This window comes from Heptranchias perlo, chromosome 26, assembly GCF_035084215.1.
Source record: "Heptranchias perlo isolate sHepPer1 chromosome 26, sHepPer1.hap1, whole genome shotgun sequence".
Taxonomy (NCBI): domain Eukaryota; kingdom Metazoa; phylum Chordata; class Chondrichthyes; order Hexanchiformes; family Hexanchidae; genus Heptranchias; species Heptranchias perlo.
In genome coordinates this window covers 42,949,515-42,977,504 of record NC_090350.1, presented here as the reverse complement: position 1 = coordinate 42,977,504, position 27,990 = coordinate 42,949,515, and the positions used below count along the sequence as shown (strand labels likewise).

General features: G+C 52.0%; 2 protein-coding genes across 3 annotated transcripts in view; one reads left to right on the top strand and one right to left on the bottom strand.

Moving 5' to 3' along the window:
• Nucleotides 1-323: 323 nt before the first annotated feature.
• On the top strand, nucleotides 324-17,663 carry sh3bgrl3 (SH3 domain binding glutamate-rich protein like 3). The gene is made up of 3 exons (XM_068006914.1): nucleotides 324-428; nucleotides 12,965-13,132; nucleotides 14,695-17,663. Exons 1-3 carry the CDS (start codon nucleotides 384-386, stop codon nucleotides 14,758-14,760), a joined length of 279 nt encoding a protein of 92 aa, XP_067863015.1. The 5' UTR covers nucleotides 324-383; the 3' UTR covers nucleotides 14,761-17,663.
• A 5,867-nt stretch (nucleotides 17,664-23,530) lies between these two features.
• The window catches only part of ubxn11 (UBX domain protein 11), a 70,911-nt gene continuing 66,451 nt past the window's right edge, over nucleotides 23,531-27,990 (bottom strand). For both annotated transcript variants that reach the window (XM_068006913.1, XM_068006912.1), the window contains exons 12-14: nucleotides 25,920-25,990; nucleotides 25,262-25,411; nucleotides 23,531-24,373 (exon numbers count right to left, since the gene is read on the bottom strand). In XM_068006913.1, the coding sequence (XP_067863014.1) occupies nucleotides 24,205-24,373; nucleotides 25,262-25,411; nucleotides 25,920-25,990 (390 nt within the window). In that variant the 3' untranslated portion in view covers nucleotides 23,531-24,204. The remainder of the gene's footprint in view (nucleotides 24,374-25,261; nucleotides 25,412-25,919; nucleotides 25,991-27,990) is intronic.

The window sequence follows — 27,990 nt, the reverse complement described above, 5'->3', positions numbered from 1 at the left end:
TGTTTGATGGGGCAGGGTGCCCCAAGCAGAACTAATTTTTGTTTACCTTGAGCACAAAATTGACTAAAATACTGAACATTGGGAGAATACCCTCTAATTAAATGGTGTACACTAACATTAGATGGTCTGCCCATCTCGCTTTCTGCCACTCGATGCCTTTTTATTCCTTTTTTAAAAGACTAGATGATTATTGACTGGGGGATTATAAACCAGGAACTGCAGGGCCATTGGATCTAATGGAGGTTGGTGATCTTCATTTAGAGACGGTCCCTGAGCTTATCCTGACGGCAGTAGTTGCAATTGGCTGTGTTAAATCACATGGCGAAGTGTTTCTTTGGGTGTTAGTGTCAGTGTTGAGGGAGAGAGGAGAGAGCAGCAGCGAGATGAGTGTGAGAGTGTATTACACGACTGTGGCCGGCTCCAGGGAGGTGAGTGTGCAACAGGGGAGGGGGTGCAGAGCCCCTGAAACTGACCATTATCTGGGAGTGAGATACTGACACACGCAGTCTCAGAGCTGCAGAGAATGAGGGAGCGGCGGTGCAACATTGTAGACCGTTAGGTTGTAACTGAGATACTCAGTAACCGGGCCGGAGCCGGCCTGAAACACAAGGTGTGTGCAGTCAGGAGGCTGCATTTATATCATTGCATCGTCCAACGAGTTTAACGCGGCCGCCGCTCACTTATTGTTTTGCCAAAACCCTTTTAAAAATCAATATTGTAGCTCGGCTGCGAGTTCTGCCCCACCCCGGACCAGCAATCTTTTCCATCCTCACATCCCCACCCGATTCCTCCTTGTTCCTTACTCCACCATTAGTGTCTCCGCCACTGCACCCCCGCACCCTCAATCTTGCCCTGTCCCCCCTCGCCTTTAAAAGCTTCCAAAAAGCCCTTATTTTAGAGATTCCCCCCCCTCATAAAACATACAGTGGCTCTTGCTGGATGTGAAAACCTTGATAAGAATGTAAGTTTTTTTAAAATGTTGAATTTTGACTAAAATGAGCTATTTCCACTGGGAAGGTGCTGTAAATCTGCGCTAGATTGACTCATTAACGAGCCTTAATTGAATTTACTATTGGCAATATTATTCAGGTCATTTTTTCAGGGAGTGATTTCTAACGGGGATTGTGAGAATCGTCACAGTCCAGTTAAAGGGGCCCTGTCTCCAGGAGAAATGTTTGGAGAGGGAAGAGTTGACATTAATCACAACTAATGTTTTATTTCATTTTATGCTGGATTTTGGAGGCCCTGTCCTGTTAATAACAAGTATCCCTTTACAGGAGGGCAGCGAGCCACATCCCAGGGTGGGTGTGTGTGTGGCTTAAAATATTCGGCTCATTAGAAATTGGGACTGTTTTCTCAGTCGCTTGTGCCGGAATGGGTTAACGTTTGAACAGAAATAGTCTGAGTGAGACCCAGACAACAGCAATAGTGAAACGTCCCAAGGCGTTTCACAGGAGTGTAATCAGACAAAATTTGACACCGAGCCTCATAAGATGATATTAGGACAGGTGACCAAAAGCTTGGTCAAAGGGGTAGGTTTTAAGAAGCATCTTAAAGGAGGAGAGAGAGGTTTAGGGAGGGAATTTCAGAGCTTAGGGCCCAGGCAGCTGAAGGCACGGCCGCCAATGGTGGAGCGATGGAAATCGGGGATGTGCAAGAGGCAAGAATTGGAGGAGCGCAGAGATCTCGGAGGGTTGTAGGGCTGGAGGAGGTTACAGAGATAGGGAGGGGAGAGGCCATGGAGGGATTTGAAAACAAGGATGAGAATTTTTAAATTGAGGCGTTGCTGGACTGGGAGCGAACGTAGGTCAGTGAGCACAGGGGGTGATGGGAGAACCAGCCATCTGTTGAGTGTGACTTCGATTCAGAAACAGTGCAAACTGGTCAAGTTCAGAGATTATCCCAAACAAGGAGGTGGGGGGTTGGTATTGGTTGAATCTGAACCTACAAAATGTCTGTTTAAAATATGTAATTGGGTGGGTCAGTGGCAGATGAAATTTAATTTGTATCAGTGTGAGCTGAATATTTTTACAATATAAAATTGGTATTTCTGCACACATTCCTCGTCCGTTGCACTTTTGTCTGTCACGCTTAGTCACGTCTATATGCAAATTTCTGTCACACTGTCACCTGATTGGCTCATTTCATATTCCTAAAGCACCAGTGAGTTGCAGTTGAACAGGAGCAGGAATGGAGACCACCAATTGTGAGCTTCAGAAAACTACAGACCAAAAATGGACAAACCATAGAATGATACAGCACAGAAGGGGACCATTGGGCCCATCGTGCCTGTGCTGGCTCTTTGAAAGAGCTATGCAATTAGTCCCATTCCCCAGCTCTCCCCATAGCCCTGTATAAGAACATAAGAAATAGGAGCAGGAGTAGGCCAATCGGCCCCTCGAGCCTGCTCCACCATTCAATAAGATCATGGCTGATCTGATCCTAACCTCAAATCTAAATTCATGTCCAATTTCCTGCCTGCTCCCCGTAACCCCTAATTCCCTTTACTTCTAGGAAACTGTCTATTTCTGTTTTAAGAAGTTTCTCCTCATCTCAGTTTTGAAAGAGCAGCCCCTTATTCTAAGATTATGCCCCCTAGTTCTAGTTTCACCCATCCTTGGGAACATCCTTACCGCATCCACCCGATCAAGCCCCTTCACAATCTTATATGTTTCAATAAGATCGCCTTTCATTCTTCTGAACTCCAATGAGTAGAGTCCCAATCTACTCAACCTCTCCTCATATGTCCACCCCCTCATCCCCGGGATTAACCGAGTGAACCTTCTTTGTACTGCCTCGAGAGCAAGTATGTCTTTTCTTAAGTATGGACACCAAAACTGTATGCAGTATTCCAGGTGCGGTCTCACCAATACCTTATATAACTGCAGCAATACCTCCCTGTTTTTATATTCTATCCCCCGAGCAATAAAGGCCAACATTCCGTTGGCCTTCTTGATCACCTGCTGCACCTGCATACTAACTTTTTGATTTTCTTTCACTAGGACCCCCAGATCCCTTTGTACTGCAGTACTTTCCAGTTTCTCGCCATTAAGATAATAACTTGCTCTCTGATTTTTCCTGCCAAAGTGCATAACCTCACATTTTGCAATATTGTATTGCATCTGCCAAATCTCCGCCCACTCACCCAGGCTGTCTCTATCCCCTTTTTTTCCTTCAAGTATTTATCTAATTCCCTTTTGAAAGTTATTATTGAATCTGCTTCCACTGCCCTTTCAGGCAGCGCATTCCAGATCATCACAACTCGCTGCGTTAAAAAAAAAATTCTCATCTTCCCCTGGCGTTTTTGCCAGTTATCTTAAATCTGTGTCTTCTGGTTACCGACCCTCCTGCCTCTGGAAACGGTTTCTCTCTCTCTACTCTGTCAAAATTTCTCATACTTTTGAACCCCTCTATGAATTCTCCCCTTAACCTTCTCTGCTTTAAGGAGAACAACCCCAGCTTCTCCAGTCTCTCCACATAACTGAAGTCTTTCAACCCTGGTACCATTCTAGTAAATCTCCTCTGCACCTTCTCCAAGGCCTTGACATCCTTCCTAAGGTGCGGTGCCCAGAATTGGACACAATTCTCCAGCTGAGGCCTAACCAGTGATTTATAAAGATTTAGCATAACTTCCTTGCTTTTGTAGTCTATGCCTCTATTAATAAAGACCGGCCTTCTCATCTTGTCCTGCCACCTTCAAAGATTTGCACAGTCAGCATCAGCTATCAATCCAAGAAAGGAAAAAGTGAACCAATCAAACTATGCTTTCAAAATTTTTTTCACTGCCTTTTTATTTAGCCAGCTGGCTACGTACTCTCAGACTTAAAAAAGAAAACACAACAACTGTAAACACTTATGTTGAAATTATTTAAGTCATAAAATTGCCCAACTCCTGTTGGAAATGTGCCTGGAAATTTTACCCCAGGGGCCTAACCTCCATTAGAGGCCTGGGGCTCAAGTTTGGATGCGAGACCACTTTCTGCTCCGAGCGTGGCTGGTTTCTGGCCCCCTGGTTCAGCCCCGAGGAATGCCGGGGAAGGCTGCTATTCCTTTTTTTGGTCCATTCTGCCCCAATCTGTTGCCAGCCTCCCACACGCTGTTGCTGACCCAGACCAGGCTCATTCACAACCTGTTGCCAACTGGTTCGGCCTTTCCCCAATTTCATTCTGGCTGAAAGACGGTTTTCTGTGCAGTGTTTACTTTATGCTGGATTTGCAGACCTGAAATAATCAAAGAGATTGTGAGTTCACATCCCTCCAGGGCAGTTTGAGAATTTGAGTTTGGTTTAAATAAAAATCCGGTCTCAGTAAAAGTGACCGTGAAGCTGTCGGATTGTCGTAAAAACCCAACTGGTTCATTCATGTCCTTCAGGGAAGGAAACCTGCCGTCCTTACCCGGTCTGGGTATATGTGACTCCCAGTCCCACACCAATGTGGTTGACTCTTAACTGCCCCCTAATTCCCCTCCCCTCCCAATTTTTAAAAATCTGACTGAATCAGAGAGCCACAGGAAGAAAAATCCTCACCTAGAGAGAAATTTCTCCCAGAGATACTGGAGGGAGCGCTTCCAGTCTGCAGGAATCTAATCGAATTGTACCGTGAGCTGGGCGGTCACACTCTGTGGCATTTCGAGATCCCAGTCACTGGGACGCCCCGCTGAGCATTTAATTATCTGCATTAATTGGCCTCATAACCTTCAGTCCTTTATTACAACCAAATAATCACCTCGCTCCTTTTAAAAGTATTTCCTTGACATTTGCATTAACTGCTTCACTGCGACTCTCTCCCTGGTGCCTCCTGCTCAATGCGAGATGGAATGGGGGTCTGTCTGGCCTCCTTCCCACTTTCTGCTTATCCAGGACTTTTGGTGAAGTAAAAACCAGAAAATGTTGGAAATAAACTGCAGATCTGTTGGTGCCTGAAGGCGGGTGAATGTTTTGGGGATAAGCCTTCGCCAGGACTCTGGTGAGGGGACGGCCCCTTTAACACGGTCCTTTGCCTGCTTCCCACTCTCACTGAGCTCGTGAGGTTCAAAAAAACTAGAGATCAAAAATGAGCAAATCATAGTAGGTACAGCACAGAAGGAGGCCATTCGGCCCATCGTGCCTGTGCTGGCTCTTTGAAAGAGCTATCCAATTAGTCCCATTCCCCTGCTCTTTCCCTGTAGCCCTGCAAATTTTTCCCCTTCAAGTATTTATCCAATTCCCTTTTGAGAGTTATTATCGAATCTGCTCCCATTTCCCTCCCAAGGCAGTGAATTCCAGATCAGAACAACTCGCTGCGTAAAAAAAAAATTCTCCTCATCACTACCTTTTTTTAAATTGATGTTTTGATTAAAACAAAAAAAACAAATCAGTGAAATGAAGACTTAATGTTGGACGTAGAGAGATTCTGTCTTGTCATCTCAGCGTTGATCACAGGATCCTGCAGGGTGGACGTTTTGAGTGGGTTGTCTGGAAATTTCTAAAATCTAAACCGGCAGCAAAAAGCTTTGTGTCTCTGTGTGTGTGTGTGTCTCTGTGTGTGTGTGTGTCTCTCTCTCTGTCTGAGTGTGTGTCTCTGTCTGTCTGTGTGCGCGTGTCTCTGTGTGTCTATCTCTCTCTCGCTGTCTGTGTCTCTCTCTGTATCTGTGTGTGTGTGTGTCTCCCTCTCTCTGACCCTCCCTGTCTGTGTGTGTCTGTGTCTCTCTCTCTGTATCTGTGTGTGTGTGTGTCTCTGTGTCTCTCTCTCTGACTCTGTGTGTATGTCTCTGTATCTCTCTCTCTGTATCTCTGTGTGTGTCTCTCTCTCTGACTCTGTGTGTGTGTGTGTCTCTCTGTATCTGTGTGTGTGTGTCTCTCTCTGACCCTCCCGGTCTGTGTGTGTGTGTGTGTGTGTGTGTGTGTGTGTCTCTGTATCTCTCTCTGTATCTGTGTGTGTCTCTCTCTCTGACTCTGTGTGTGTGTGTCTCTCTGACCCTCCCGGTCTGTGTGTGTGTGTCTCTGTATCTCTCTCTGTATCTGTGTGTGTCTGTATCTCTCTGTATCTGTGTGTGTGTGTGTCTGTATCTGTGTGTGTGTGTCTGTATCTCTCTCTCTGTATCTGTGTGTGTGTGTATCTCTATCTGTGTGTGTGTGTATCTCTATCTGTGTGTGTGTGTGTGTCTCTATCTGTGTGTGTGTTTGTGTGTCTCTGTATCTCTCTCTCTCTCTCTCTGTGTCTGTGTGTGTCTCTCTGTCTCTGTGTGTGTGTCTCTCTGTCTCTGTGTGTGTGTCTCTCTCTGTCTCTGTGTGTGTCTCTCTCTGTCTCTGTGTGTGTCTCTCTCTCTGTCTCTGTGTGTGTCTCTCTCTCTGTCTCTGTGTGTGTCTCTCTCTCTGTCTCTGTGTGTGTCTCTCTCTCTGTCTCTGTGTGTGTCTCTCTCTCTGTCTCTGTGTGTGTCTCTCTCTCTGTCTCTGTGTGTGTCTCTCTCTCTGTCTCTGTGTGTGTCTCTCTCTCTGTCTCTGTGTGTGTCTCTCTCTCTGTCTCTGTGTGTGTCTCTCTCTCTGTCTCTGTGTGTGTCTCTCTCTCTGTCTCTGTGTGTGTCTCTCTCTCTGTCTCTGTGTGTGTCTCTCTCTCTGTCTCTGTGTGTGTCTCTCTCTCTGTCTCTGTGTGTGTCTCTCTCTCTGTCTCTGTGTGTGTCTCTCTCTCTGTCTCTGTGTGTGTCTCTCTCTCTGTCTCTGTGTGTGTCTCTCTCTCTGTCTCTGTGTGTGTCTCTCTCTCTGTCTCTGTGTGTGTCTCTCTCTCTGTCTCTGTGTGTGTCTCTCTCTCTGTCTCTGTGTGTGTCTCTCTCTCTGTCTCTGTGTGTGTCTCTCTCTCTGTCTCTGTGTGTGTCTCTCTCTCTGTCTCTGTGTGTGTCTCTCTCTCTGTCTCTGTGTGTGTCTCTCTCTCTGTCTCTGTGTGTGTCTCTCTCTCTGTCTCTGTGTGTCTCTCTCTCTGTCTGTCTGTGTGTGTGTGTCTGTGTGTCTCTCTCTGTCTGTGTGTGTCTCTCTCTGACTCTCCCTGACGCTGTGTGTGTCTCTGTATCTCACTCTCTCTGTGTGTGTGTGTGTGTGTGTGTGTGTGTGTGTCTGTATCTCTCTCTCTGTGTCTGTGTGTGTGTCTCTATCTCTCTCTCTCTGTGTCTGTGTGTCTCTCTATCTCTCTCTCTCTGTGTCTGTGTGTGTGTCTCTCTCGTGCCATGTGATGTGGAGCACTGGCTATTACTGTTTTCAGTGAACTTCTTTATCAAGTTGATTTAAGATGATTAGAGGATTTGATAGGGTCGATAGAGAGAAACTATTTCCGCTGGTGGAGAAACCTGAGATTGATCGATTTTTGTTGGGTGAGGGTATTAAGGGTATTAGGGTTACAAACGAAGGCAGGTAGATGGAGTTCAGATACAGATCAGCCATGATCTAATTGAATGGCAGAACAGGCTTGAGGGGCTGAATGGTCTCCTCCTGTTCCTATCACCAGCAACGTAAACCAGGGAACTCAGACTGTTCATCTACGCCAGTGGTGTCTGAATCTTGGTGATCCAATCTGGCACCAGACCAGCTGCCTTGTGCCCGATCTGTCCTCAGCCAGTTAGGGACTGTCTCTGTGGAATGGTTGTAAACAATTTTACAACACCAAGTTATAGTCCAACAATTTTATTTTTAATCCCACAAGCTTTCGGAGGCTTCCCCCTTCCTCAGGTGGAGAGGAAGGGGGAAGCCTCCGAAAGCTTGTGGGATTAAAAATAAAATTGCTGGACTATAACTTGGCGTTGTAAAATTGTTTACAATTGTCAACCCCAGTCCATCACCGGCATCTCCACATCTGTGGAATGGGGCATTGGAGCAGGTACAGAAACGAGTCCTGCGAAGCCTACAGGGGATAGGGTGGAGAGAAGTTTGAGCTTGTGGAAAATATGAGACAGATTCTGGTCCTGGACGTCCCAAAGAGAGTTTTGGAGAAGAACAGGGTGGGGGAGAGAATGTTAAACACAATGAATGATTTACTTCTGGGTTGTAATAATAAAAGATTAACACAGGAAGAAGTCAATAGATGGTCCTTGAGAGATGTAATGTAAGATTAGTTGGAGGCTTCGATTGGACAGTTGGGGGACTAGGGGCGGGGCTTCCATGGAAGGGTTGGGTTACTGAGGGAGGGGCTTGAAGGGTCTCGTCCTTCTGTTCCTGTAAATTCTTGAATCTCACACACTCTGTTTAATGGGCACTGAGTGAATGAACAGAGTGGTGAAGCCCCATAAACCAGAGAGGTGCTGAGCTGGGGATTGGCCAGTCGGGGGCCGCGCTGAGCTGGGGATTGGCCAGTCGGGGGCCGCGCTGAGCTGGGGATTGGCCAGTCGGGGGCCGCGCTGAGCTGGGGATTGGCCAGTCGGGGGCCGCGCTGAGCTGGGGATTGGCCAGTCGGGGGCCGCGCTGAGCTGGGGATTGGCCAGTCGGGGGCCGCGCTGAGCTGGGGATTGGCCAGTCGGGGGCCGCGCTGAGCTGGGGATTGGCCAGTCGGGGGGCCGCGCTGAGCTGGGGATTGGCCAGTCGGGGGCCGCGCTGAGCTCCTGGCCTGTTCCCCTCCATTCTCTGAGCTTTTGCTGTTCCTACAGGCTGATGTCAGGACAGTTTATTCTGACTCCCGACTCCCGGTGGGTTTAAAACTGCCCCACAGTATACTAACACAGCCTGTGTCACAATCACTGATTATTACAGAGCCTTTTTAAGGGCTTCTAAATTACTTTTACATGATGAATCGTTTTAATTTTTACACACTTTTATTGCACTAAATTGCTCTCTGTCTGTGAATATTGAACTGTTTTCTACAGTGTCCTGTGATACATTTCCCTCGCTCTCCCCCTCTCTGTCTGTCTCTCCCCCTCTCTGTCTGTCTCTCCCCCTCTCTGTCTGTCTCTCCCCCTCTCTGTCTGTCTCTCCCCCTCTCTGTCTGTCTCTCCCCCTCTCTGTCTGTCTCTCCCCCTCTCTGTCTGTCTCTCCCCCTCTCTGTCTGTCTCTCCCCCTCTCTGTCTGTCTCTCCCCCTCTCTGTCTGTCTCTCCCCCTCTCTGTCTGTCTCTCCCCCTCTCTGTCTGCCTCTCCCCCTCTCTGTCTGCCTCTCCCCCTCTCTGTCTGCCTCTCCCCCTCTCTGTCTGCCTCTCCCCCTCTCTGTCTGCCTCTCCCCCTCTCTGTCTGCCTCTCCCCCTCTCTGTCTGCCTCTCCCCCTCTCTGTCTGCCTCTCCCCCTCTCTGTCTGCCTCTCCCCCTCTCTGTCTGCCTCTCCCCCTCTCTGTCTGTCTCCCCCACCCCTCATGGAAATATAGAAAATAGGAGCAAGAGGAGGCCATTCGGCCCTTCGGGCCTGCTCCGCCATTCAAATGATCATGGCTGATCGTCTAACTCAGTACCCTGTTCCTGCTTTTTCCCCACATCCCTTGATCCCTTTAGCATTAAGAAATATATCTATCTCCTTCTTGAATACATCTAATGACTTGGCCTCCACTGCCTTCTGTGGTAGAGAATTCCACAGGTTCACCACCCTCTGAGTGAAGAAATTTCTCCTCATCTCGGTTCTAAATGGCATACCCCGTATCCTGAGACTGTGACCCCTGGTTCTGGACTCCCCAGCCATCGGGAACATCCTCCCTGCATCTAGTCTGTCTAGTCCTGTTAGAATTTTATATGTTTCGATGAGATCCCCTCTCATTCTTCTAAACTCTAGTGAATATGGGCCTAGTCGACCCAATCTCTCCTCATACGTCAGTCCTGCCATCCCAGGAATCGGTCTGGTAAACCTTCGTTGCACTCCCTCCATGGCAAGGACATCCTTCCTCAGATAAGGAAACCAAAACTGCACACAATACTCCAGATGTGGTCTCACCAAGGCCCTGTAAAACTGCAGTAAGACATCCCCGCTCCTGTTCTCAAATCCTCTTGCAATGAAGGCCAACATACTATTCTGCGTCGCTCTCTGTCTCTGCCTCGCTCTGTCTCTCCCTCGCTCTGCCTTGCTCTCTGTCTCTCCCTCGCTCTGCCTCGCTCTCTGTCTCTCCCTCGCTCTGCCTCGCTCTCTGTCTCTCCCTCGCTCTGCCTCGCTCTCTGTCTCTCCCTCGCTCTGCCTCGCTCTCTGTCTCTCCCTCGCTCTGCCTCGCTCTCTGTCTCTCCCTCGCTCTGCCTCGCTCTCTGTCTCTCCCTCGCTCTGCCTCGCTCTCTGTCTCTCCCTCGCTCTGCCTCGCTCTCTGTCTCTCCCTCGCTCTCCCTCGCTCTCTGTCTCTCCCTCGCTCTCTGTCTCTCCCTCGCTCTCTGTCTCTCCCTCGCTCTCTGTCTCTCCCTCGCTCTCTGTCTCTCCCTCGCTCTCTGTCTCTCCCTCGCTCTCTGTCTCTCCCTCGCTCTCTGTCTCTCCCTCGCTCTCTGTCTCTCCCTCGCTCTCTGTCTCTCCCTCGCTCTGCCTCTCCCTCTGTCTCTGCCTCTCCCTCTGTCTCTGCCTCTCCCTCTGTCTCTGCCTCTCCCTCTGTCTCTGCCTCTCCCTCTGTCTCTGCCTCTCCCTCTGTCTCTGCCTCTCCCTCTGTCTCTGCCTCTCCCTCTGTCTCTGCCTCTCCCTCTGTCTCCGCCTCTGTCTCCGCCTCTCCCTCTGTCTCCGCCTCTCCCTCTGTCTCCGCCTCTCCCTCTGTCTCCGCCTCTCCCTCTGTCTCCGCCTCTCCCTCTGCTTCGCTCTCTGCTTCGCTCTCTGTCTCTCCCTCGCTCTGCCTCGCTCTCTGTCTCTCCCTCGCTCTCTGTCTCTCCCTCGCTCTCTGTCTCTCCCTCGCTCTCTGTCTCTCCCTCGCTCTCTGTCTCTCCCTCGCTCTCTGTCTCTCCCTCGCTCTCTGTCTCTCCCTCGCTCTCTGTCTCTCCCTCGCTCTCTGTCTCTCCCTCGCTCTCTGTCTCTCCCTCGCTCTCTGTCTCTCCCTCGCTCTCTGTCTCTCCCTCGCTCTCTGTCTCTCCCTCGCTCTCTGTCTCTCCCTCGCTCTCTGTCTCTCCCTCGCTCTCTGTCTCCCCCTCGCTCTCTGTCTCCCCCTCGCTCTCTGTCTCCCCCTCGCTCTCTGTCTCCCCCTCGCTCTCTGTCTCCCCCTCGCTCTCTGTCTCCCCCTCGCTCTCTGTCTCCCCCTCGCTCTCTGTCTCCCCCTCGCTCTCTGTCTCCCCCTCGCTCTCTGTCTCCCCCTCGCTCTCTGTCTCCCCCTCGCTCTCTGTCTCCCCCTCGCTCTCTGTCTCCCCCTCGCTCTCTGTCTCCGCCTCGCTCTCTGTCTCCGCCTCGCTCTCTGTCTCCGCCTCGCTCTCTGCCTCCGCCTCGCTCTCTGCCTCCGCCTCGCTCTCTGCCTCCGCCTCGCTCTCTGCCTCCGCCTCGCTCTCTGCCTCCGCCTCGCTCTCTGCCTCCGCCTCGCTCTCTGCCTCCGCCTCGCTCTCTGCCTCCGCCTCGCTCTCTGCCTCCGCCCCGCTCTCTGCCTCCGCCTCGCTCTCCCTTTAAGCTGAGAGTTTTCGTCTCTCACTGTTCCAATGAAATTTAAGGTGTGCACCCATTATAAGCCTGTTCAGGTGCGGAGACAGTGAGAGGCCAGAGGGTGTTGTCTTATTTCACTGCTGGTTAGATGATTGTTCAGGATACATCTGCAGGACATCAGGATCGGGCCAGAAAAAATACAAAAACAAAGGAGGGGTAACGCACGGAGAGAATGAGGGCTGAGTGCAGCAGCTGCTAGGAAGCTGACTCCACACAGATTGTTGAAAGGTCTGAGACCAGATGTGTCCTCACTCTAACTGCACAGCTGGCTGGTAATTGTAGGTTCCGTCCTTCTCTTCAGTAATCTCGAGGACGGGAGCAAAACAAACCAGATTGTGTCACAGTGCGACCGATTGGTCAGCGAGCTGGGGCTGGTGACCGACACAGTGTTTGGTGCCTCTCTGAAAGACCACCCCCAGTCAGGGGCTATTTTGTGCTCTCCCCATGCCTGGATACTCAAACAACAACAGCTTGCATTTATATAGTGCCTTTACCGTGGTAAATCGTCCCAAGGGGCTTCACAGGAGTGATTATCAAACAAAATTTGACACTGAGCCACATAAAGAGATATTAGGACAGGTGACCAAAAGCTTGGTCAAAGAGGGAGGTTTTAAGGAGCATCTTAAAGGAGGAGAGAGAGGCGGAGAGGTTTAGGGAGGGAATTCCAGAGCTTAGGGCCCAGGCAGCTGAAGGCACGGCCGCCAATGGTGGAGCGATTAAAATCAGGGATGCAGAAGAGGCCAGAATTGGAGGAGTGCAGAGATCTCGGAGGGTTGTAGGGCTGGAGGAGGTTACAGAGATAGGGAGGAGCGAGGTTATGGAGGGATTTGAAAACAAGGATGAGAATTTGAGAAACAAGGAAGAAAATTCCATGTTTGTGTGTGGGGAGGAGTGGGGGAGAAAGAATTGTTATCAGTGCCGTGTGGAACTGCACCTTAACGAGTTGCCAACTGTAGGGGGAGAAGGAGGGGGTGGGAGAGGAAGAAGGAGGAGGATGAGGATGAGGGGGAAAGAGAGAGGGGTTGGGAGTGGGGGAGAGGAAGAAGAAGAAGAAGAAGGAGGAAAGAGGGGGAAAGGGAGGGGGTGGGGGAGAGGGAGGGAGGGGGTGGGGGAGAGGGAGGGAGGGAGGGGGTGGGGGAGAGGGAGGGGGTGGGGGAGAGGGAGGGAGGGAGGGGGTGGGGGAGAGGGAGGGGGTGGGGGAGAAGGAGAAGGAGGAGGAGGAAAGAGAGAGGGAGGGGGTGGGGGAGAAGGAGAAGGAGGAGGGGGAAAGAGAGAGAGGGAGGGGGTGGGGGAGAAGGAGGAGGGGGAGGGGGAAAGAGAGAGAGGGAGGGGGAGGAAAGAGAGAGGGAGGGGGTGGGGGAGAGGGAGGAGGAGGGGGGGAGGGGGAGAGGATTGGGCAGAGGAGAGGAAATGAATCCTTGACCTGATTCTTGCAATCTGTTTAGGTGAAATCTCAGCAGTCAGAGGTGACTCGAGTCATGGACGGTAAAGGCATCAAGTATGAACTGATCGACATTGCACAGAATAATTCTTTGAAGGAGGAGATGAGGAGCAAGTCAGGAAATCCCAGTGCTCTGCCACCTCAGATCTTCAATGGGGAGCAGCATTGTGGGGTAAGACCACGTGGCCTGGGATGTGACCAGTGCTTTCATGTCAGCAACAATCGGTGATGCTCATCGGTGGAGAGGATTTTGTTCCCGCTCCTCGAGCACTTTACACCCAAAGACAGGAGCTCCTTCCTGGGGGGGCCTCCGTCCATCAGAGTTTGGGCCGAGAGGACAGGGACGCTCAGAGGTTATGAGATATTGGCTGGAGGCTCCATCCAGAAAACCCAACATTTAAACAAAAAATAACGTTGTGTATCTGCGAGAGAGGCCTCGCTGGGGGTCCCCACTGGGGGTCCTCTCTAAAAGCAGATTCTTCACAGTGTTTTTCAAAACCCTCCTGTGTCTCCAATCCTCTCCACCTCCCTTGTTTTCTCTGGCCAAAGTATTCCATTCCTCCTTGTTGTAAATGGCTCTCGGTGTGTCTGTCTCTGTCTGTCTGTGTGTGGGGGGGGGCGAGGGAGGAGAGGAGGAGGGTTGTCTGTTTGTGTTTGGGGAGGGGTGTGTTTGTACACGAGGAAGAGGTGTATTTGTGTGTGCGGGGGAGGTGCACGAAAATGCAGGTTCTGACCCAGCAATGCCCTTTCCTTTTATTGGCAGGGTGGGTATCAGCGGGCACATGTGGGTGCGCCGGGTTAGCCCCGAGCACTCTGTGTTTGCAGGTGGTATCGAGCTGTTGACTCAGGAATTAGTGAACAGGATGTTCGTGGGCCTCATGGCCGAATGCCAAATGGCTGGTCCAAGAACAAAAGGATCCTTCACCCTCTCAGTCCCTGGTGCCGGCTGAAATCGGGAGTGGGGCAATGGAAGTGGTTGATTTTGAGGGGGAGAGGGTGGGTCGATCATTGGGGAAGGGGGGTGATGTGATTGGTGCCAACAACTGTGGGAGTGGGAGTGGGACGAGCACAGGGATGATGGGTGAACAAGACTTGGTGCGAGTTGGGATACGGGCAGCGGAATTTTGGATGAGCTGAAGTTTACGGAGGTGGGAGGCTGGCCAGGAGACTGAGTAGAATGGGCGCATACTCTCTGGAGTTTAGAAGAATGAGAGGTGATCTCATTGAAACATATAAGATTCTGAGGGGGCTCGACAGGGTTGATGCTAAGAGATTGTTTCCCCTGGCTGGAGAGTCTAGAATTAGGGGGCATAGTCTCAGGATAAGGGGTCGGCCATTTAAGACTGAGATGAGGAGAAATTTCTTCACTCAGAGGGTTGTGAATCTTTGGAATTCTCTACCCCAGAGGGCTGTGGATGCTCAGTCATTGAGTATATTCAAGGCTGCGATCGATAGATTTTTGGACTCTAAGGGAATCAAGGGATATGGGGATCGGGCGGGAAAGTGGAGTTGAGGTCGAAGGTCAGCCATGATCTGATTGAATGGCGGAGCAGATTTGAGGGGCCGAATGGCCTACTCCTGCTCCTATTTCTTATGTTCTTATATCATTGAAATAGTCGAGTCTGGAGGCTGAGGCGGGGCGGAGCCAGGCACCGATTACAATCCGTTCCCAACGTGAGATGTAGGTCGCAGTTTGAAGCTGTGATTAATGGAACCGACTCTCGTTTCTCTCAGGGTTACGAGGATTTTGTGGAGGCTGTGGAAACGAGCAGCGTGCGGAAGTTCCTGAAACTCGACTGAGATCCTGCCTCCGAGCAGCTGGTCAGAGGGAGCAGGATCTAACAGCCTGACCGAACTCGTCTCCCAGCGTGCGGCCGCCATCATACGCCTGTGCTAATAAGTTAGAACCTTCTAGAAACAGTTAACAGCTTCTCTGCCTGCTCAGGTTTGAGCCTCGCCATTTTATCTATCGGGACTTTGCTGCCAATTCTTCAATTCCATTGTGATTCTTCCACGTAGACTGTTGGCTTTAATGATTTAAGATTAGTCATTCCACAACTGAATTAAAACAGAATCATTCCTCAGGGTGTCCTCACTGGGTCAAGGTTAGAAAGTCCAGGGAGGGGAGCTTGACCTGGGGCCGCGACCCACAGCCAGGGGGCGTGACCCTGCCGGGCTACAGACTATCACTCAATGGGACCAATCCAGACATTCGTTTCCCATCTAATTCCCCCCTCCCCCCAAACTCCTGCATGGAAAGATCACCGTTTTGTTTTTAATTGGACTTTGCTGTTTCCAGTTCAGGGTACTTTTGGGTGAGTTTGGCTCCTGCGAACTGCCCCTTATAGTAAATCAACCCCGTTACACCCAGTGAGCCCGGGTTGGGGGAGGGGAGGGGAGCCCGGGTTGGGGGAGGGGAGGGGAGCCCGGGTTGGGGGAGGGGAGGGGAGCCCGGGTTGGGGGAGGGGAGGGGAGCCCGGGTTGGGGGAGGGGAGGGGAGCCCGGGTTGGGGGAGGGGAGGGGAGCCCAAGGGAAATTTATATAGTTTTTACTTTCTCATCTTTAGGGTGAGAACAATTGGGAGCAAATCGATGATGTGTTGATATTGGGACCAAAAACACACGAGGGGGGGAGGGGGAGGGGGAGGGGGGCTGCTGTTGTCAATAAACGGCCAAATTGTGACTGTGTCTTGTTCGCATTTTAAACACCATCGATCAACGCTCGTAATCTGTCTGAATGGGAGGCTCAGTCCTGTAATGCTCAACTTAAAGGAGCCAATAGGATTTGGAGAGTTGACTGATGTTCCCTGAGAGTTGGGGAGTGGGAATTGCCCCCGGTGAGGCGCGGGCGAGCACGGCCCCCGGTGAGGCGCGGGCGAGCACGGCCCCCGGTGAGGCGCGGGCGAGCACGGCCCCCGGTGAGGCGCGGGCGAGCACGGCCCCCGGTGAGGCGCGGGCGAGCACGGCCCCCGGTGAGGCGCGGGCGAGCACGGCCCCCGGTGAGGCGCGGGCGAGCACGGCCCCCGGTGAGCGGCGCGGGCGAGCACGGCCCCCGGTGAGCGGCGCGGGCGAGCACGGCCCCCGGTGAGCACTGCTGGCGAGCACGGTCCCCGGTGAGCACTGCTGGCGAGCACGGCCCCCGGGGGTGCGGCGCGGGCGAGCACGGCCATGAGCACGGCCCCCGGTGCGGCGCGGGCGAGCACGGCCATGAGCACGGCCCCCGGTGCGGCGCGGGCGAGCACGGCCATGAGCACGGCCCCCCGGTGCGGCGCGGGCGAGCACGGCCATGAGCACGGCCCCCGGTGCGGCGCGGGCGAGCACGGCCATGAGCACGGCCTCCGGTGCGGCGCGGGCGAGCACGGCCATGAGCACGGCCCCCGGGGGTGCGGCGCGGGCGAGCACGGCCATGAGCACAGCCCCCGGTGCGGCGCGGGCGAGCACGGCCATGAGCACGGCCCCCGGTGAGCACTGCTGGCGAGCACGGCCCCCGGGGGTGCGGCGCGGGCGAGCACGGCCATGAGCACGGCCCCCGGGGGTGCGGCGCGGGCGAGCACGGCCATGAGCACGGCCCCCGGGGGTGCGGCGCGGGCGAGCACGGCCATGAGCACAGCCCCCGGTGCGGCGCGGGCGAGCACGGCCATGAGCACGGCCCCCGGGGGTGCGGCGCGGGCGAGCACGTTAATTTACCACTTCTTAAATATCTCTGTTGGGAGAATGTTTCAATCTCCAAGTACAAGTCTCGCATCGAGAGGTTGTGGGTTCGGGGTCACTCTGCGATCTGCTGTCCGTGTTACAGCCCCGAGTTCCCGAGGGTGCTCGGCCTTCCTTCAGGGTTGAGACTGAGTGTCGTCGGTTCTTAAACTAACTCCCACCGGAAAGACTTTCAGTTCTCGTTTCCGTTTATAAATGTTGTGACCTCTCACTGGGCTGTTTAAACCAGACTGATTCTGGCTCCAGATCCCGGTAACGTTCCGTGATTGAGAATTTCCTGGACCTGCTCTCACCCGGTGCAGCCTTTCCCCAATGTGCTCTGCTTGATCCACTCTGTGTAAAGGAGATTGCTGTTGTTTATTCTGGCTGATTGTCACGGTGATGTCTGTATCTCCGAGGTTACCCAGCAACCGTTCAGAAAATGCTTTGCTCTCATGTCCTTTGCCCTTTGCCTGTGCACGTTCTCTCTGTTTCTTGCTCTTTTTCTCATTTTGTTTCTCTCCCCTTTTCTCCCTTTTTTCTCTCCTCTTATCTTCTTTTCTTTTTCTCTCACTCTCTTTTTCTCTCACTCTCTTTTTCTCTCACTCTCCTTTTCTCTCACTCTCCTTTTCTCTCTCTCACTCTCTTTTTCTCTCTCTCACTCTCTTTTTCTCTCTCTCTCACTCTCTTTTTCTCTCTCTCTCACTCTCTTTTTCTCTCTCTCTCACTCTCTTTTTCTCTCTCTCACTCTCTTTTTCTCTCTCTCTCACTCTCTTTTTCTCTCTCTCTCACTCTCTTTTTCTCTCTCTCACTCTCTTTTTCTCTCTCTCACTCTCTTTTTCTCTCTCTCACTCTCTTTTTCTCTCTCTCACTCTCTTTTTCTCTCTCTCTCACTCTCTTTTTCTCTCTCTCACTCTCTTTTTCTCATTCTCCTCAGCTTGGACCAATTAGAAATTCTGCCAAAATATTAAATAATGTCTTCCAGGAAGATATGACCTGTTTTGAACCCTCGAACTGTGTCCCGCTGCTTTCTGGTGTCTCTCGTGTGTTTACTTATTAAAAGCAACAGTTCATTGCTCACTGGTTCACAGAACAGTGCAGCGCTGAGAGAGAGAGAGAGTATCCAGCTGGGAGCAGCTCCCTCAGGAAGGACTCGAGGTGTTGGGAGCAGGCTGTTGGGGTTATATGGTCGAGTGCTTTGTTCGGCAGTGTGCTAACCCTGGAGGGGAGGTGGGCCTGGGGCCGGGGGTTGTGAGTGTATCAGGAGTGGAAGCTAAGCAGTGAGATAGGGAGTGAGTTCAGAATGTGCGGACGTGTGAGAGAGGACGGGTTTGGGGGCCGTGCTGAGAAACCGGGAGGGAAATTAAAAAATGCATTTAATATGAGGGGGGAGGGAAGAGAGCGACTGAAATCATGCTGTAGCATTTACAGCAGCTGCCCCAGTACTTTTGTTCCAATTTTCTCCTCCGCTCCCCCTGACCCTTGCTGGTTGTGATTCGGTGGGTGTCACCAGCCCTCACCCGTGGCCATTATTCATCTAAACGGTGAGTCTCAGCGGCAGGGGGATGGAGGGAAAGGTGTATCATAGCTGGACCCCACCCCACCCTCGCCTGGTGTCTGCAGGGGTCCCTGGGTAGTGAGCAGGAGCAGGAGCCCGGGCTGATGCTCCTTAGCCCAGGGTTGTGTGGGCTAATGTAGCAGGCTTACCGATCCAGGTCGCCTAACCTTGCACGGACTGAGGCCGGATCCTGGGCCCTCTGCTCCACGGGGCTCAGGACCTTCCTTTACCTTCGAGGTCAGGGCAGGGGGAGCGTTGAGTGGGCCGAGTGTTTTCGGGATGCTCAGTATGGATGAGAAATTGTTAGTTTGGAGTTTATGCTTCTATTGCTCTGTGCGAGGATATCTCTCTTGTTTTGCAAAATATCCTCTCTTTCTCCAGCTGGGTTACTGTAAGGTGCAGAGTAAAACCAGACAGTTGGCAGATCTCTCACTCTCTGGCTAGTGAACCATTAACTCAGCCATTCAACATAAACAAACAGAAAGATATTTCATACAAGAGTGACTCGATTCATGGGAGTGGTTCGAGTGTTGAGCAACAGACTGCAGGTCATGGGCTAAAGACTTGCATTTCTATAGCGCCTTTCACATCCTCAGAACGTTCCAAAGCGCTTTACAGCCAATGAAGTTCTTTAGAAGTGTAGTCACTGTTGTAAGGTAGGAAACGTGGCAGCCAATTTGCACACAGCAAGATCCCACAAACAGCAGTGTGATACTGACCAGATAATCTGTTATAGTGATGTTGATTTAGAGATAAATATTGAACCAGGACACTGAGAAGAACTCCCCTGCTCTTCTTCAAAATAGTGGCCGTGGGATCTTTTACATCCACCTGAGAGGGAAGATGGGGTCTCAGTTTAAAGTCTCATCTGAAAGACGGCATCTCTGACAGTGCTGCCCCTCCGACGGCGCGGCGCTCCCTCAGTGCTGCCCCTCCGACGGCGCGGCGCTCCCTCAGTACTGCCCCTCCGACGGCGCGGCGCTCCCTCAGTGCTGCCCCTCCGACGGCGCGGCGCTCCCTCAGTGCTGCCCCTCCGACGGCGCGGCGCTCCCTCAGTACTGCCCCTCCGACGGCGCGGCGCTCCCTCTACTGCCCCTCCGACGGCGCGGCGCTCCCTCAGTGCTGCCCCTCCGACGGCGCGGCGCTCCCTCTACTGCCCCTCCGACGGCGCGGCGCTCCCTCAGTACTGCCCCTCCGACGGCGCGGCGCTCCCTCAGTACTGCCCCTCCGACAGCGCGGCGCTCCCTCAGTACCGACCCCCCGACAGCGCGGCGCTCCCTCAGTACCGACCCCCCGACAGCGCGGCGCTCCCTCAGTACCGACCCCCCGACAGCGCGGCGCTCCCTCAGTACCGACCCTCCGACAGCGCGGCGCTCCCTCAGTACCGACCCCCCGACAGCGCGGCGCTCCCTCAGTACCGACCCCCCGACAGCGCGGCGCTCCCTCAGTACGGCCCCTCCGACGGTGCGGCGCTCCCTCAGTACGGCCCCTCCGACGGTGCGGCGCTCCCTCAGTACGGCCCCTCCGACGGTGCGGCGCTCCCTCAGTACTGCCCCTCCGACGGTGCGGCGCTCCCTCAGTACGGCCCCTCCGACGGTGCGGCGCTCCCTCAGTACCGACCCTCCGACAGTGCGGCGCTCCCTCAGTACCGCCCCTCCGACAGTGCGGCGCTCCCTCAGTACCGACCCTCCGACAGTGCGGCGCTCCCTCAGTACCGACCCTCCGACAGTGCGGCACTCCCTCAGTACTGCACTGGGAGTGTCAGCCTGGATTATGTGCTCAAGTCTCTGGAGAGGGATTTGAACCCATGACCTTCTGACTCAGAGGTGAGAGTGAGACACTGTGCCAAGAGTGCCTCCTTTTTAAATATATTTTTATCATTACCCCAGGGAAGGACAATCTATTGGGGAAAGAATTTCGATACAGATTCTGTTTTTCCTCCTTGTTTGTGAGCTTTTGGATCTGAACTGTGCCCATTGTGGAGCGTCCAGCTGTGGATTCATAGATTGGTTTATCTTTGCTGTGATGGGTCTTAATAACAGCGAAGATTAGCAACAGGTTTGATACTGCGCCAGAATCGGGGAATAAATGATTGCCACACGGGAACGGAAACAGGAAAGGCGGAACTCAGCGTGGGCTGTGTCCAGCTGCAGCATCAGGAGTGAAAGCCGGTGGCGTCTGACTCTTTCCTTGGTTGATGTTACTGGTTTGTAACAGGATATGAGGCTGGCTATCAGCTGGGATGTAAAGGCTTTAATTATTCTATCAGCAAAATTGTAATCTGGTGACGAGAGGAAGGAGCCTGAGGAATTGGATTGTTTTGTGTTTTTATAGTTTTATAATTGTTTGCAGGTGAACAGTAAATGCTGGGAATTTGTTACGTCAGGCTAAGGGGGAGTCGCTCTGTACACTGACTGATTTAAACAGCCCTCGAGCCCAGTATCAGTCTCCAGTGATGCTCCACATCCTCTCCTGTTGCTGTCAGTGCCGTTTATAACTCATATTGGGGACTGGATGATGTCATTGACTAGAATCCACTGTCCTTTCACTTCTGGGTTCAAATACAGCCCAGGATGGTGTGACGAAAGTACACACCCTCATTTCCCTCTGCAGTCAATTTGGGAAGTCACAAATTGTCACAGATGATTAAGTGGTTCCTGTATTTTTAACAGCGGTCCAAATAACTGCGTTGTCACAGCCATGAGCTGGGAGCATCGTTCTCTGAGTCAGCTCCGAGGGGCTTTACTCTATCTTTGCAAGTGCAGTGTTCGTTTAACTCAGCTCTCCAGATTAGGAGGTCTGCACACCCCACAGGACACCCTTCACAAAGGGAGGAATCCATAGGAACAGGAGGAGGCCATTCAGCCTCTCGAGCCTATTCCACCATTTAATTAGATCATGGCTGATCTGTATTTTAGCTCCATTTACCCGCCTTGGTTCCCTAACCCTTAATACCCTTACCCAACAAAAATCCATCAATCTTAGTCTTGACATTTTCAATTGACATTTTTGGGGGAGAGAATTCCAGATTTCCACTCCCCTTTGTGTGAAGAAGTGCTTCCTGACATCACCCCTGAACGGCCTGGCTCTAATTTTAAGGTTCTGCCCCCTTGTTCTGGACTCCCCCACCAGAGGAAATAGTTTCTCTCTATCGACCCTATCAAATCCTTTAATTATCTTAAACACATCAATTAGATCACCCCGTAATCTTCTAGATGTTATCTTCGCTGATGATAAAGGCAGTCCTTGTGTGTGGCTCATTGATATGTTGATCACAGGTTTTATCATCTGATGTGTTGCAGGTAGAGGGTGAGGGGTGAATGATGAGGGGTGAGGGGGCACCTTTAACTGGTTGGCCCTGATGATCTTACTCACCATTCTTTTAAAACTTTAAAATTCTCATCCTTGGCCTCACCCCTCCCTATCTCTGTAACCTCCTCCAGCCCTACAACCCTCCGAGATCTCTGCGCTCCTCCAATTCTGGCCTCTTGCACATCCCCGATGTTAATCACTCCACCATTGGTGGCCGTGCCTTCAGCTGCCTGGGCCCTAAGCTCTAATTGGAGTGCGACCAAAACCCGGCCGAGGCTTCCTTCAAATCACTTGTGTCAGGGGCGGTAGAACTTTGATATTTAGATAGATGTTCAGCTTCTCCACGTCCAGGAGTGTGGCAGGGCTTGAGGTCACTGTCCTCTGGGTAGAGTCATTTATAATCCCCGCCCGCTCGCGCGCCCCCTCCGCCTCGCCCGCTCGCGCGCCCCCTCCGCCTCGCCCGCGCCCCCTCCGCCTCGCCCGCTCTCACTGCAGCATTTCTCTCTAACCTTTCATAATTTTTTTTAAACAAGCCAATCATTTTAAACTGGGCCGTTATAATTACCCTCACTTCACCTGGCCCAGGGAGGGGGAGGTCTCCCCTGCTCCTGAACACCCTCGAGCAGGTCACTGTGAATATCCATTATTTGGATGTAGTCCTACAGGGAGTGGTGTCAAAATTTGCAGATAGTACTAAAATGGGAGGTACTGTTAATCCCTCATTTGACTAAAGGAAACTTTGAAGGACGACTGAATGGGCTAAAGGGACAGGTGGAATTCAGTGTCAGGAGGTGTGTGGGAATATATTCTGGTGAAAAAAAATGAACAGCAGAGATTGTGCTGTGAATGGGAGTGGGCTCGGTGCTGGGGAAGAGCAGAGGGATTTGGGGGAACAGGTTCACACAACATTAAAGGGCAGCATCTTCGGTCAATAATGCTGTAATAAAAGCGAATGAATTACTCTGTTTTATCACGAGGTATAGAATATAAAAGCCAAGAGGAAACGCTGAGTCTGTATAAAACGTGACTCAGACCTCAGTTAGAGGACAGTGTGCGGTGTTGGGCTCCACCCTATAGGAAGGATATTGAGGCTTTAGAGAGGCCACAGTGCAGATTCACTGAGATGCTGCCTGGTGTGAGGAGACACAAACACACAGAAAGACTCGAAAAATTGGGTTCATTAGAACAAAGCAGATTACAGGACGATGTGATAAAAGTGTTTGAAATGATGAAAGGACTGGACAGGGTCGATAGAAGCAGACTGTGTCCAATGGTTGAGTGGCCATAGATATCAGATTAAATGTAAGAGGTTTAGAACCGAGAGCAGAAGAAACATCTTTACACAGAGAGTTGTGAGGCCGTGGGATTCACTCCCAGGGTTAGTGATTGAGGCAGAAACTATGTCAATGTTCAGGATTAGAGTGGGTGGGGGAATGAAGGAAAAGGGGATGGACGGGGAGGGGTAAATGTGATCGGGACTATTTGCTCATCTTCTAACTTCCATGTAACCCTCTGCTGAAAAGTGGAAGAGTGCAGACATCAGGTGAGAACAGAAACAGGGTTGTGTGGGACACCGCCCTGTTTGAATACCGTTGACACTCGTGGAATGGGGAGGGAGGGAGTGTAAAATCTCCAGGGAGGGGGGGACTCTCACACTAACTGGTGAAACAGCCATTTCTCCTGGCTTTCCTGTACCTGCTGCTCAAATTACCAGCAGAACATTGGGAGAACTCCCACAGATATTCTACTCCTCGCTGTCCGAGATCCCGCAGAATGAATATCCACCTGCAGTAGGTAGCAGAGAGCAGCTCCCGATCGTGATCGCACTGATCTCAGCTTCCTCCGTCTTCCAGTGACGATCAAGACCGACTCCTTTAACCAGATCTCCGCACCTGCCACACTGGTCTGAATTCTGTTTGTATAAAGGGTGTATTTGTTTGTAGAGTTTGTTGGCTGAGGAAGTTGGCCCAGATGATGCTGAATATTTCTACAGCCACCTTCATTTTCTTCAACTAATTTTATTTAAATATGTTTTGACGGGATAGGAAAATGCTCAGTGTGTGTCTTCTAGTCACAATGTTAGGATGCAGTTAATCCAGATTAACTAAAACGTGTGCAGTCTGTGCCTGTAAAATCTGAAAAGAAAAATTCCAGGCAGGATCTGTGTGACAGGCCAGTCAGTAATTGGCTATTGTCAACTCAGGAGTGAAAATCAAACCAGGCAACGAGGCCTTGGCCGCAGACGTCGTGCTTTGCTTCTCCCAGCAGGTTCAGCAGGTTGAGGAGTTCAACAAGCTGGTTTCAGTTGGGGGGGAATTAGGGTTAAAGAGAGTCTCACCCTTGACCTTGCTTGATGATGTCATCACTAATGAACTTGCCGGTCAATGGCTGAGTGTTTGGCTATTTTGAACTCAGTGACTGGTAACCAGTCAATCTCTGCACAGCTTATCAGAAGCGGGGGAACAAAGAATCATAAGATTTACAGATATCTTTAGGTAATATACTTTGGTGTTTGCCTTGGGCCTTGTCTTCACAGGCCAGACACACACACACGGACCTCAGTTGCTGCAATCGCCTCCCAGTATTGCCGGGTTTGTTTTCACTGAGTTGGTCTTCAGGGGAACTGAATGGTGTGGGATCACCAGGGGCTGGACTGGAGCTCCTCAGGGCCAAGGAGTTTATTCCTCACACGGACTGACTGCCTCCCGCTGGTGGTTGAGGAGCTGGGAGCCTTCGTGCTCTCAGGATCAACAAGGCGTTTGGGACCAGCTCGTACTCCATCAGTGTCTTCGACTGGTCGCTGTAGACTTGCTGTGGGAAGGTGCTGATAATGTCGTAATCAAGCTGCCCTCTCCTGTAAAACATTAACCGCCAGTCAAAATCATAAAAGTCCCGGCCGACACGTAGGAATTTCTAGGGACAGGAGATGGCAATTCGGCCCAACGAACCCATCCCTTTCTCAGAGAGCAGCTCCACCTATTGAGTGATTTTAAAAGTCTCTACATTGTAGGGGGAAGGGGAGGCGGCAGGGAGGAGTGCCACTGTTTTGAGGTTACTGGGAATGAATGAGTTAGGGTCGGAGATGATGCGACGAGTCTCGATTTCAACACACTGGACAGGTTGGTCAGTGTCAGCTGGGGCTCAGTGAGTTTCTCTCTCGCCTCTGAGTCAGAAGGTCATAGGTTCAAATCCCACTCCAGAGACTTGAGCACATAATCCAGGCGGACACTCCCAGTGCAGTACTGAGGGAGTGCTGCACTGTCGGAGGTGCCGTCTTTTAGATGCGATGTGAAACCAAGGCCCTCTCAGATGGAGGTAAAAGATTCCATGGCCCTATTCGAAGAGTAGCAGGGGAGTTCTCCCTGGAGTCCTGGGCTGATATTTATCCGTCAACCAATATCGCTAAAACAGATTATCACATTGCTGTTTGTGGGATTTTGCTGTGTGCAAATTGGCTGCCGTACTTCTTACATTACAACAGTGACTACACTTCAAAATTACTTCATTGGCTGTAAAATGCTCTGGGACGTCGTGAAAGGTGCTGAATAAATGCAAATCTTTCTTTGTTGGGAGGAGAAAGAGTCTGTAGGTTGGGGTATTTGTAGCTTAGAAGGAAAAAAAGATGCTGGTGCAGAGGAGGGTAGTTCGTGGATCAGAGGTCATGAGTTCAAATCCTGTTCACCATGCGACTGTGCCATAGGCCCCGCCCCTCACCGCCGTGGCCCCGCCCCTCACCCTTTACCTGCTCTGGTTAAGGTAAGTGCGAAGATCACCAATAGTCTCGGAGAATCGCATTTTAACGATGTACGTCTTCTCTCCATTCTCTGATTTGATCCTGAGGGTGGACATGTTTCTGAACAGTGGTGGCTGATTTTCCTCACTGTCCTTCAGCCTGCGATAACACAGAACAGAAAACTCTGTGATGCCAATGGCGGCAGGGCGCGGGCCCGGGGCGGCAACGCACAGGTTAAAAGGGAGATTTGATAGAGGTGTTCAAAATTATGAAGGTTTTTGATAGAGTAAATAAGGAGAAACTGTTTCCAGTGGCAGAAGGGTCAGTAACCAGAGGACACAGATTTAAGGTAATTGGCAAAAGAACCAGAGGGGAGATGGGGAGAAATTTGCAGGGCTATGGGGGAAAGAGCAGGGGAGTGGGACTAATTGGACAGCTCTTTCAAAAAGCCGGCACAGGCACGATGGGCCGAATGGCCTCCTTCTGTGCTGTAACAGTCCATGATTCTAAGATGGAATGAGAAAGGTCAGTCAGTCCAGGGACCCCACTCCCTCCGCAGTCCATGACTCCCCGCCGCCACAGCCCAGGACCTCTGCTCTCTCCCGCACCCCCGTGTGAATTAAACTGACCCCCCCCTCCCCCGTTCTGTTATTAGTGACTCCTGTACCTCTCTCTCAGTGTTGTTAGAGACGGAGTCTCGATCAGGATCACATTGTCACTCGCTGGATTGGAAGGGACCTGCAGTAACACAAATTAAAAGTTAGCCTGGAACAAGGCTGCTCATTATCGAGGGGTTGCCAACCCTCCAGGACTGTCCTGGAGTCTCCAGGAATTAAAGACTTAATCTTCAGGACTCTGCTGCGATTGGCCTTGGGAAGGCGGGGCTCTGCGAGGATAGGGGGTTTCGGGCGACCAATGGGGGGGGAGTGTGTGGGGGGGGGGCGGGGCTCCATGAGGATGGGCATGTCAGGCGACCAATGGGGGAGTGTGGGGCAGGGCTCCGTGAGGGTGGGCGTGTTGGGTGACCAATGGGGGAGGGTGTGGCGGGGCTCCGTGAGGGTGGGCGTGTTGGGTGACCAATGGGGGAGGGTGGGGCGGGGCTCTGTGAGGATGGGCATGTCGGGTGACCAATGGGGGAGGGTGGGGCGGGGCTCTGTGAGGATGGGCATGTCAGGTGACCAATGGGGGAGGGTGGGGCGGGGCTCCGTGAGGGTGGGCGTGTTGGGTGACCAATGGGGGAGTGTGAGGGCGGGGCTACATGAGGATAGGCATGTCAGGCGACCAATGGCGGTGGAGGGTGGGGCAGAGCGGTCAGAGGCAAGAGATCAGGTGATGAAACCTCCAGGAATACGTCCAACGAGAGTCGGCAAACCTTGTAATCATTACCCCAAGTCTGGAGCCCAGGTCTCAGCCGTGTCTGGAGATAAATTTTATAAACGCCAATAAACTGGGAGCACATCCCGACAGTTGGCTGCTGGGACTATCCTTGGGGGCAGGGAATGCTTTAACTGTTCTGCAGCAATGTCGGCCGGGCCTGATCTCAGACGAGGTCAGTCACAGGATCTTACAAACCTTCTGTAACAGACTCTCTCCGGGGAATCGAATTAAACTGTTTGCTGTTGACAAAATATTGCACCCCCCCACGTCTATTCTGTGCCCCCATTCCCTCCCTGCCCAGTGCCCCGTGCCTGGCACCGAGCTCGCACCTGGCTCCCGGCTCCGCTCCAGTGACTCCTCAATGGGAAACCTTTTGCTGCCCCCCAGGGTTTTGCTGTTCAGGAAACTTATTCCACGGCCTCCCGGCTCCAATTCAGTTTACAGTCAGCGCTTCATAGTGAACATCAGGTGGCAGCAGATACACAGGCTGTCCAAACTCCAAACCTGCCCACAGCAACAATCTGAGCCAGGCCGGAGACACCGGACACACAGCAACACTGAGTTACAGGCTGGGATCTGATCGAGGGGTTCAGGGGGTTGTTGGAGGGCAATCATCTCAGCCCCAGGACATTGCTGCAGGAGTTCTTCAGGATGTGGAGATGCCGGTGATGGACTGGGGTTGACAATTGTAAACAATTTTACAACACCAAGTTATAGTCCAGCAATTTTATTTTAAATTCACAAGCTTTCGGAGATTTTCTCCTTCCTCAGGCAAATGTTACAGGAGTTCTTCAGGGCAGTGTCCTAGGCCCAACCATCTTCAGCTGCTTCATCAATGACCTTTCCTCCATCATAAGGTCAGAAATGGGGATGTTCGCTGATGACTGCACAGTGTTCAGTTCCATTCGCAACCCCTCAGATAATGAGGCAGTCCGTGCCCGCATGCAGCAAGACCTGGACAACATCCAGGCTTGGGCTGATAAGTGGCAAGTAACATTCGCGCCAGACAAGTGCCAGGCAATGACCATCTCCAACAAGAGAGAATCTAACCACCTCCCCTTGACATACAACGGCATTACCATCGCCGAATCCCCACCGTCAACATCCTGGGGGTCACCATTGACCAGAAACTTAACTGGACCAGCCACATAAATATTGTGGCGACAAGAGCAGGGCAGAGGCTGGGTATTCTGCGGCGAGTGACTCACCTTCTGACTCCCCAAAGCCTTTTCACCATCTACAAGGCACAAGTCAGGAGTGTGATGGAATACTCTCCACTTGCCTGGATGAGTGCTGCTCCAACAACACTCAAGAAGCTCGACACCATCCAGGACAAAGCAGCCCGCTTGATTGGCACCCCA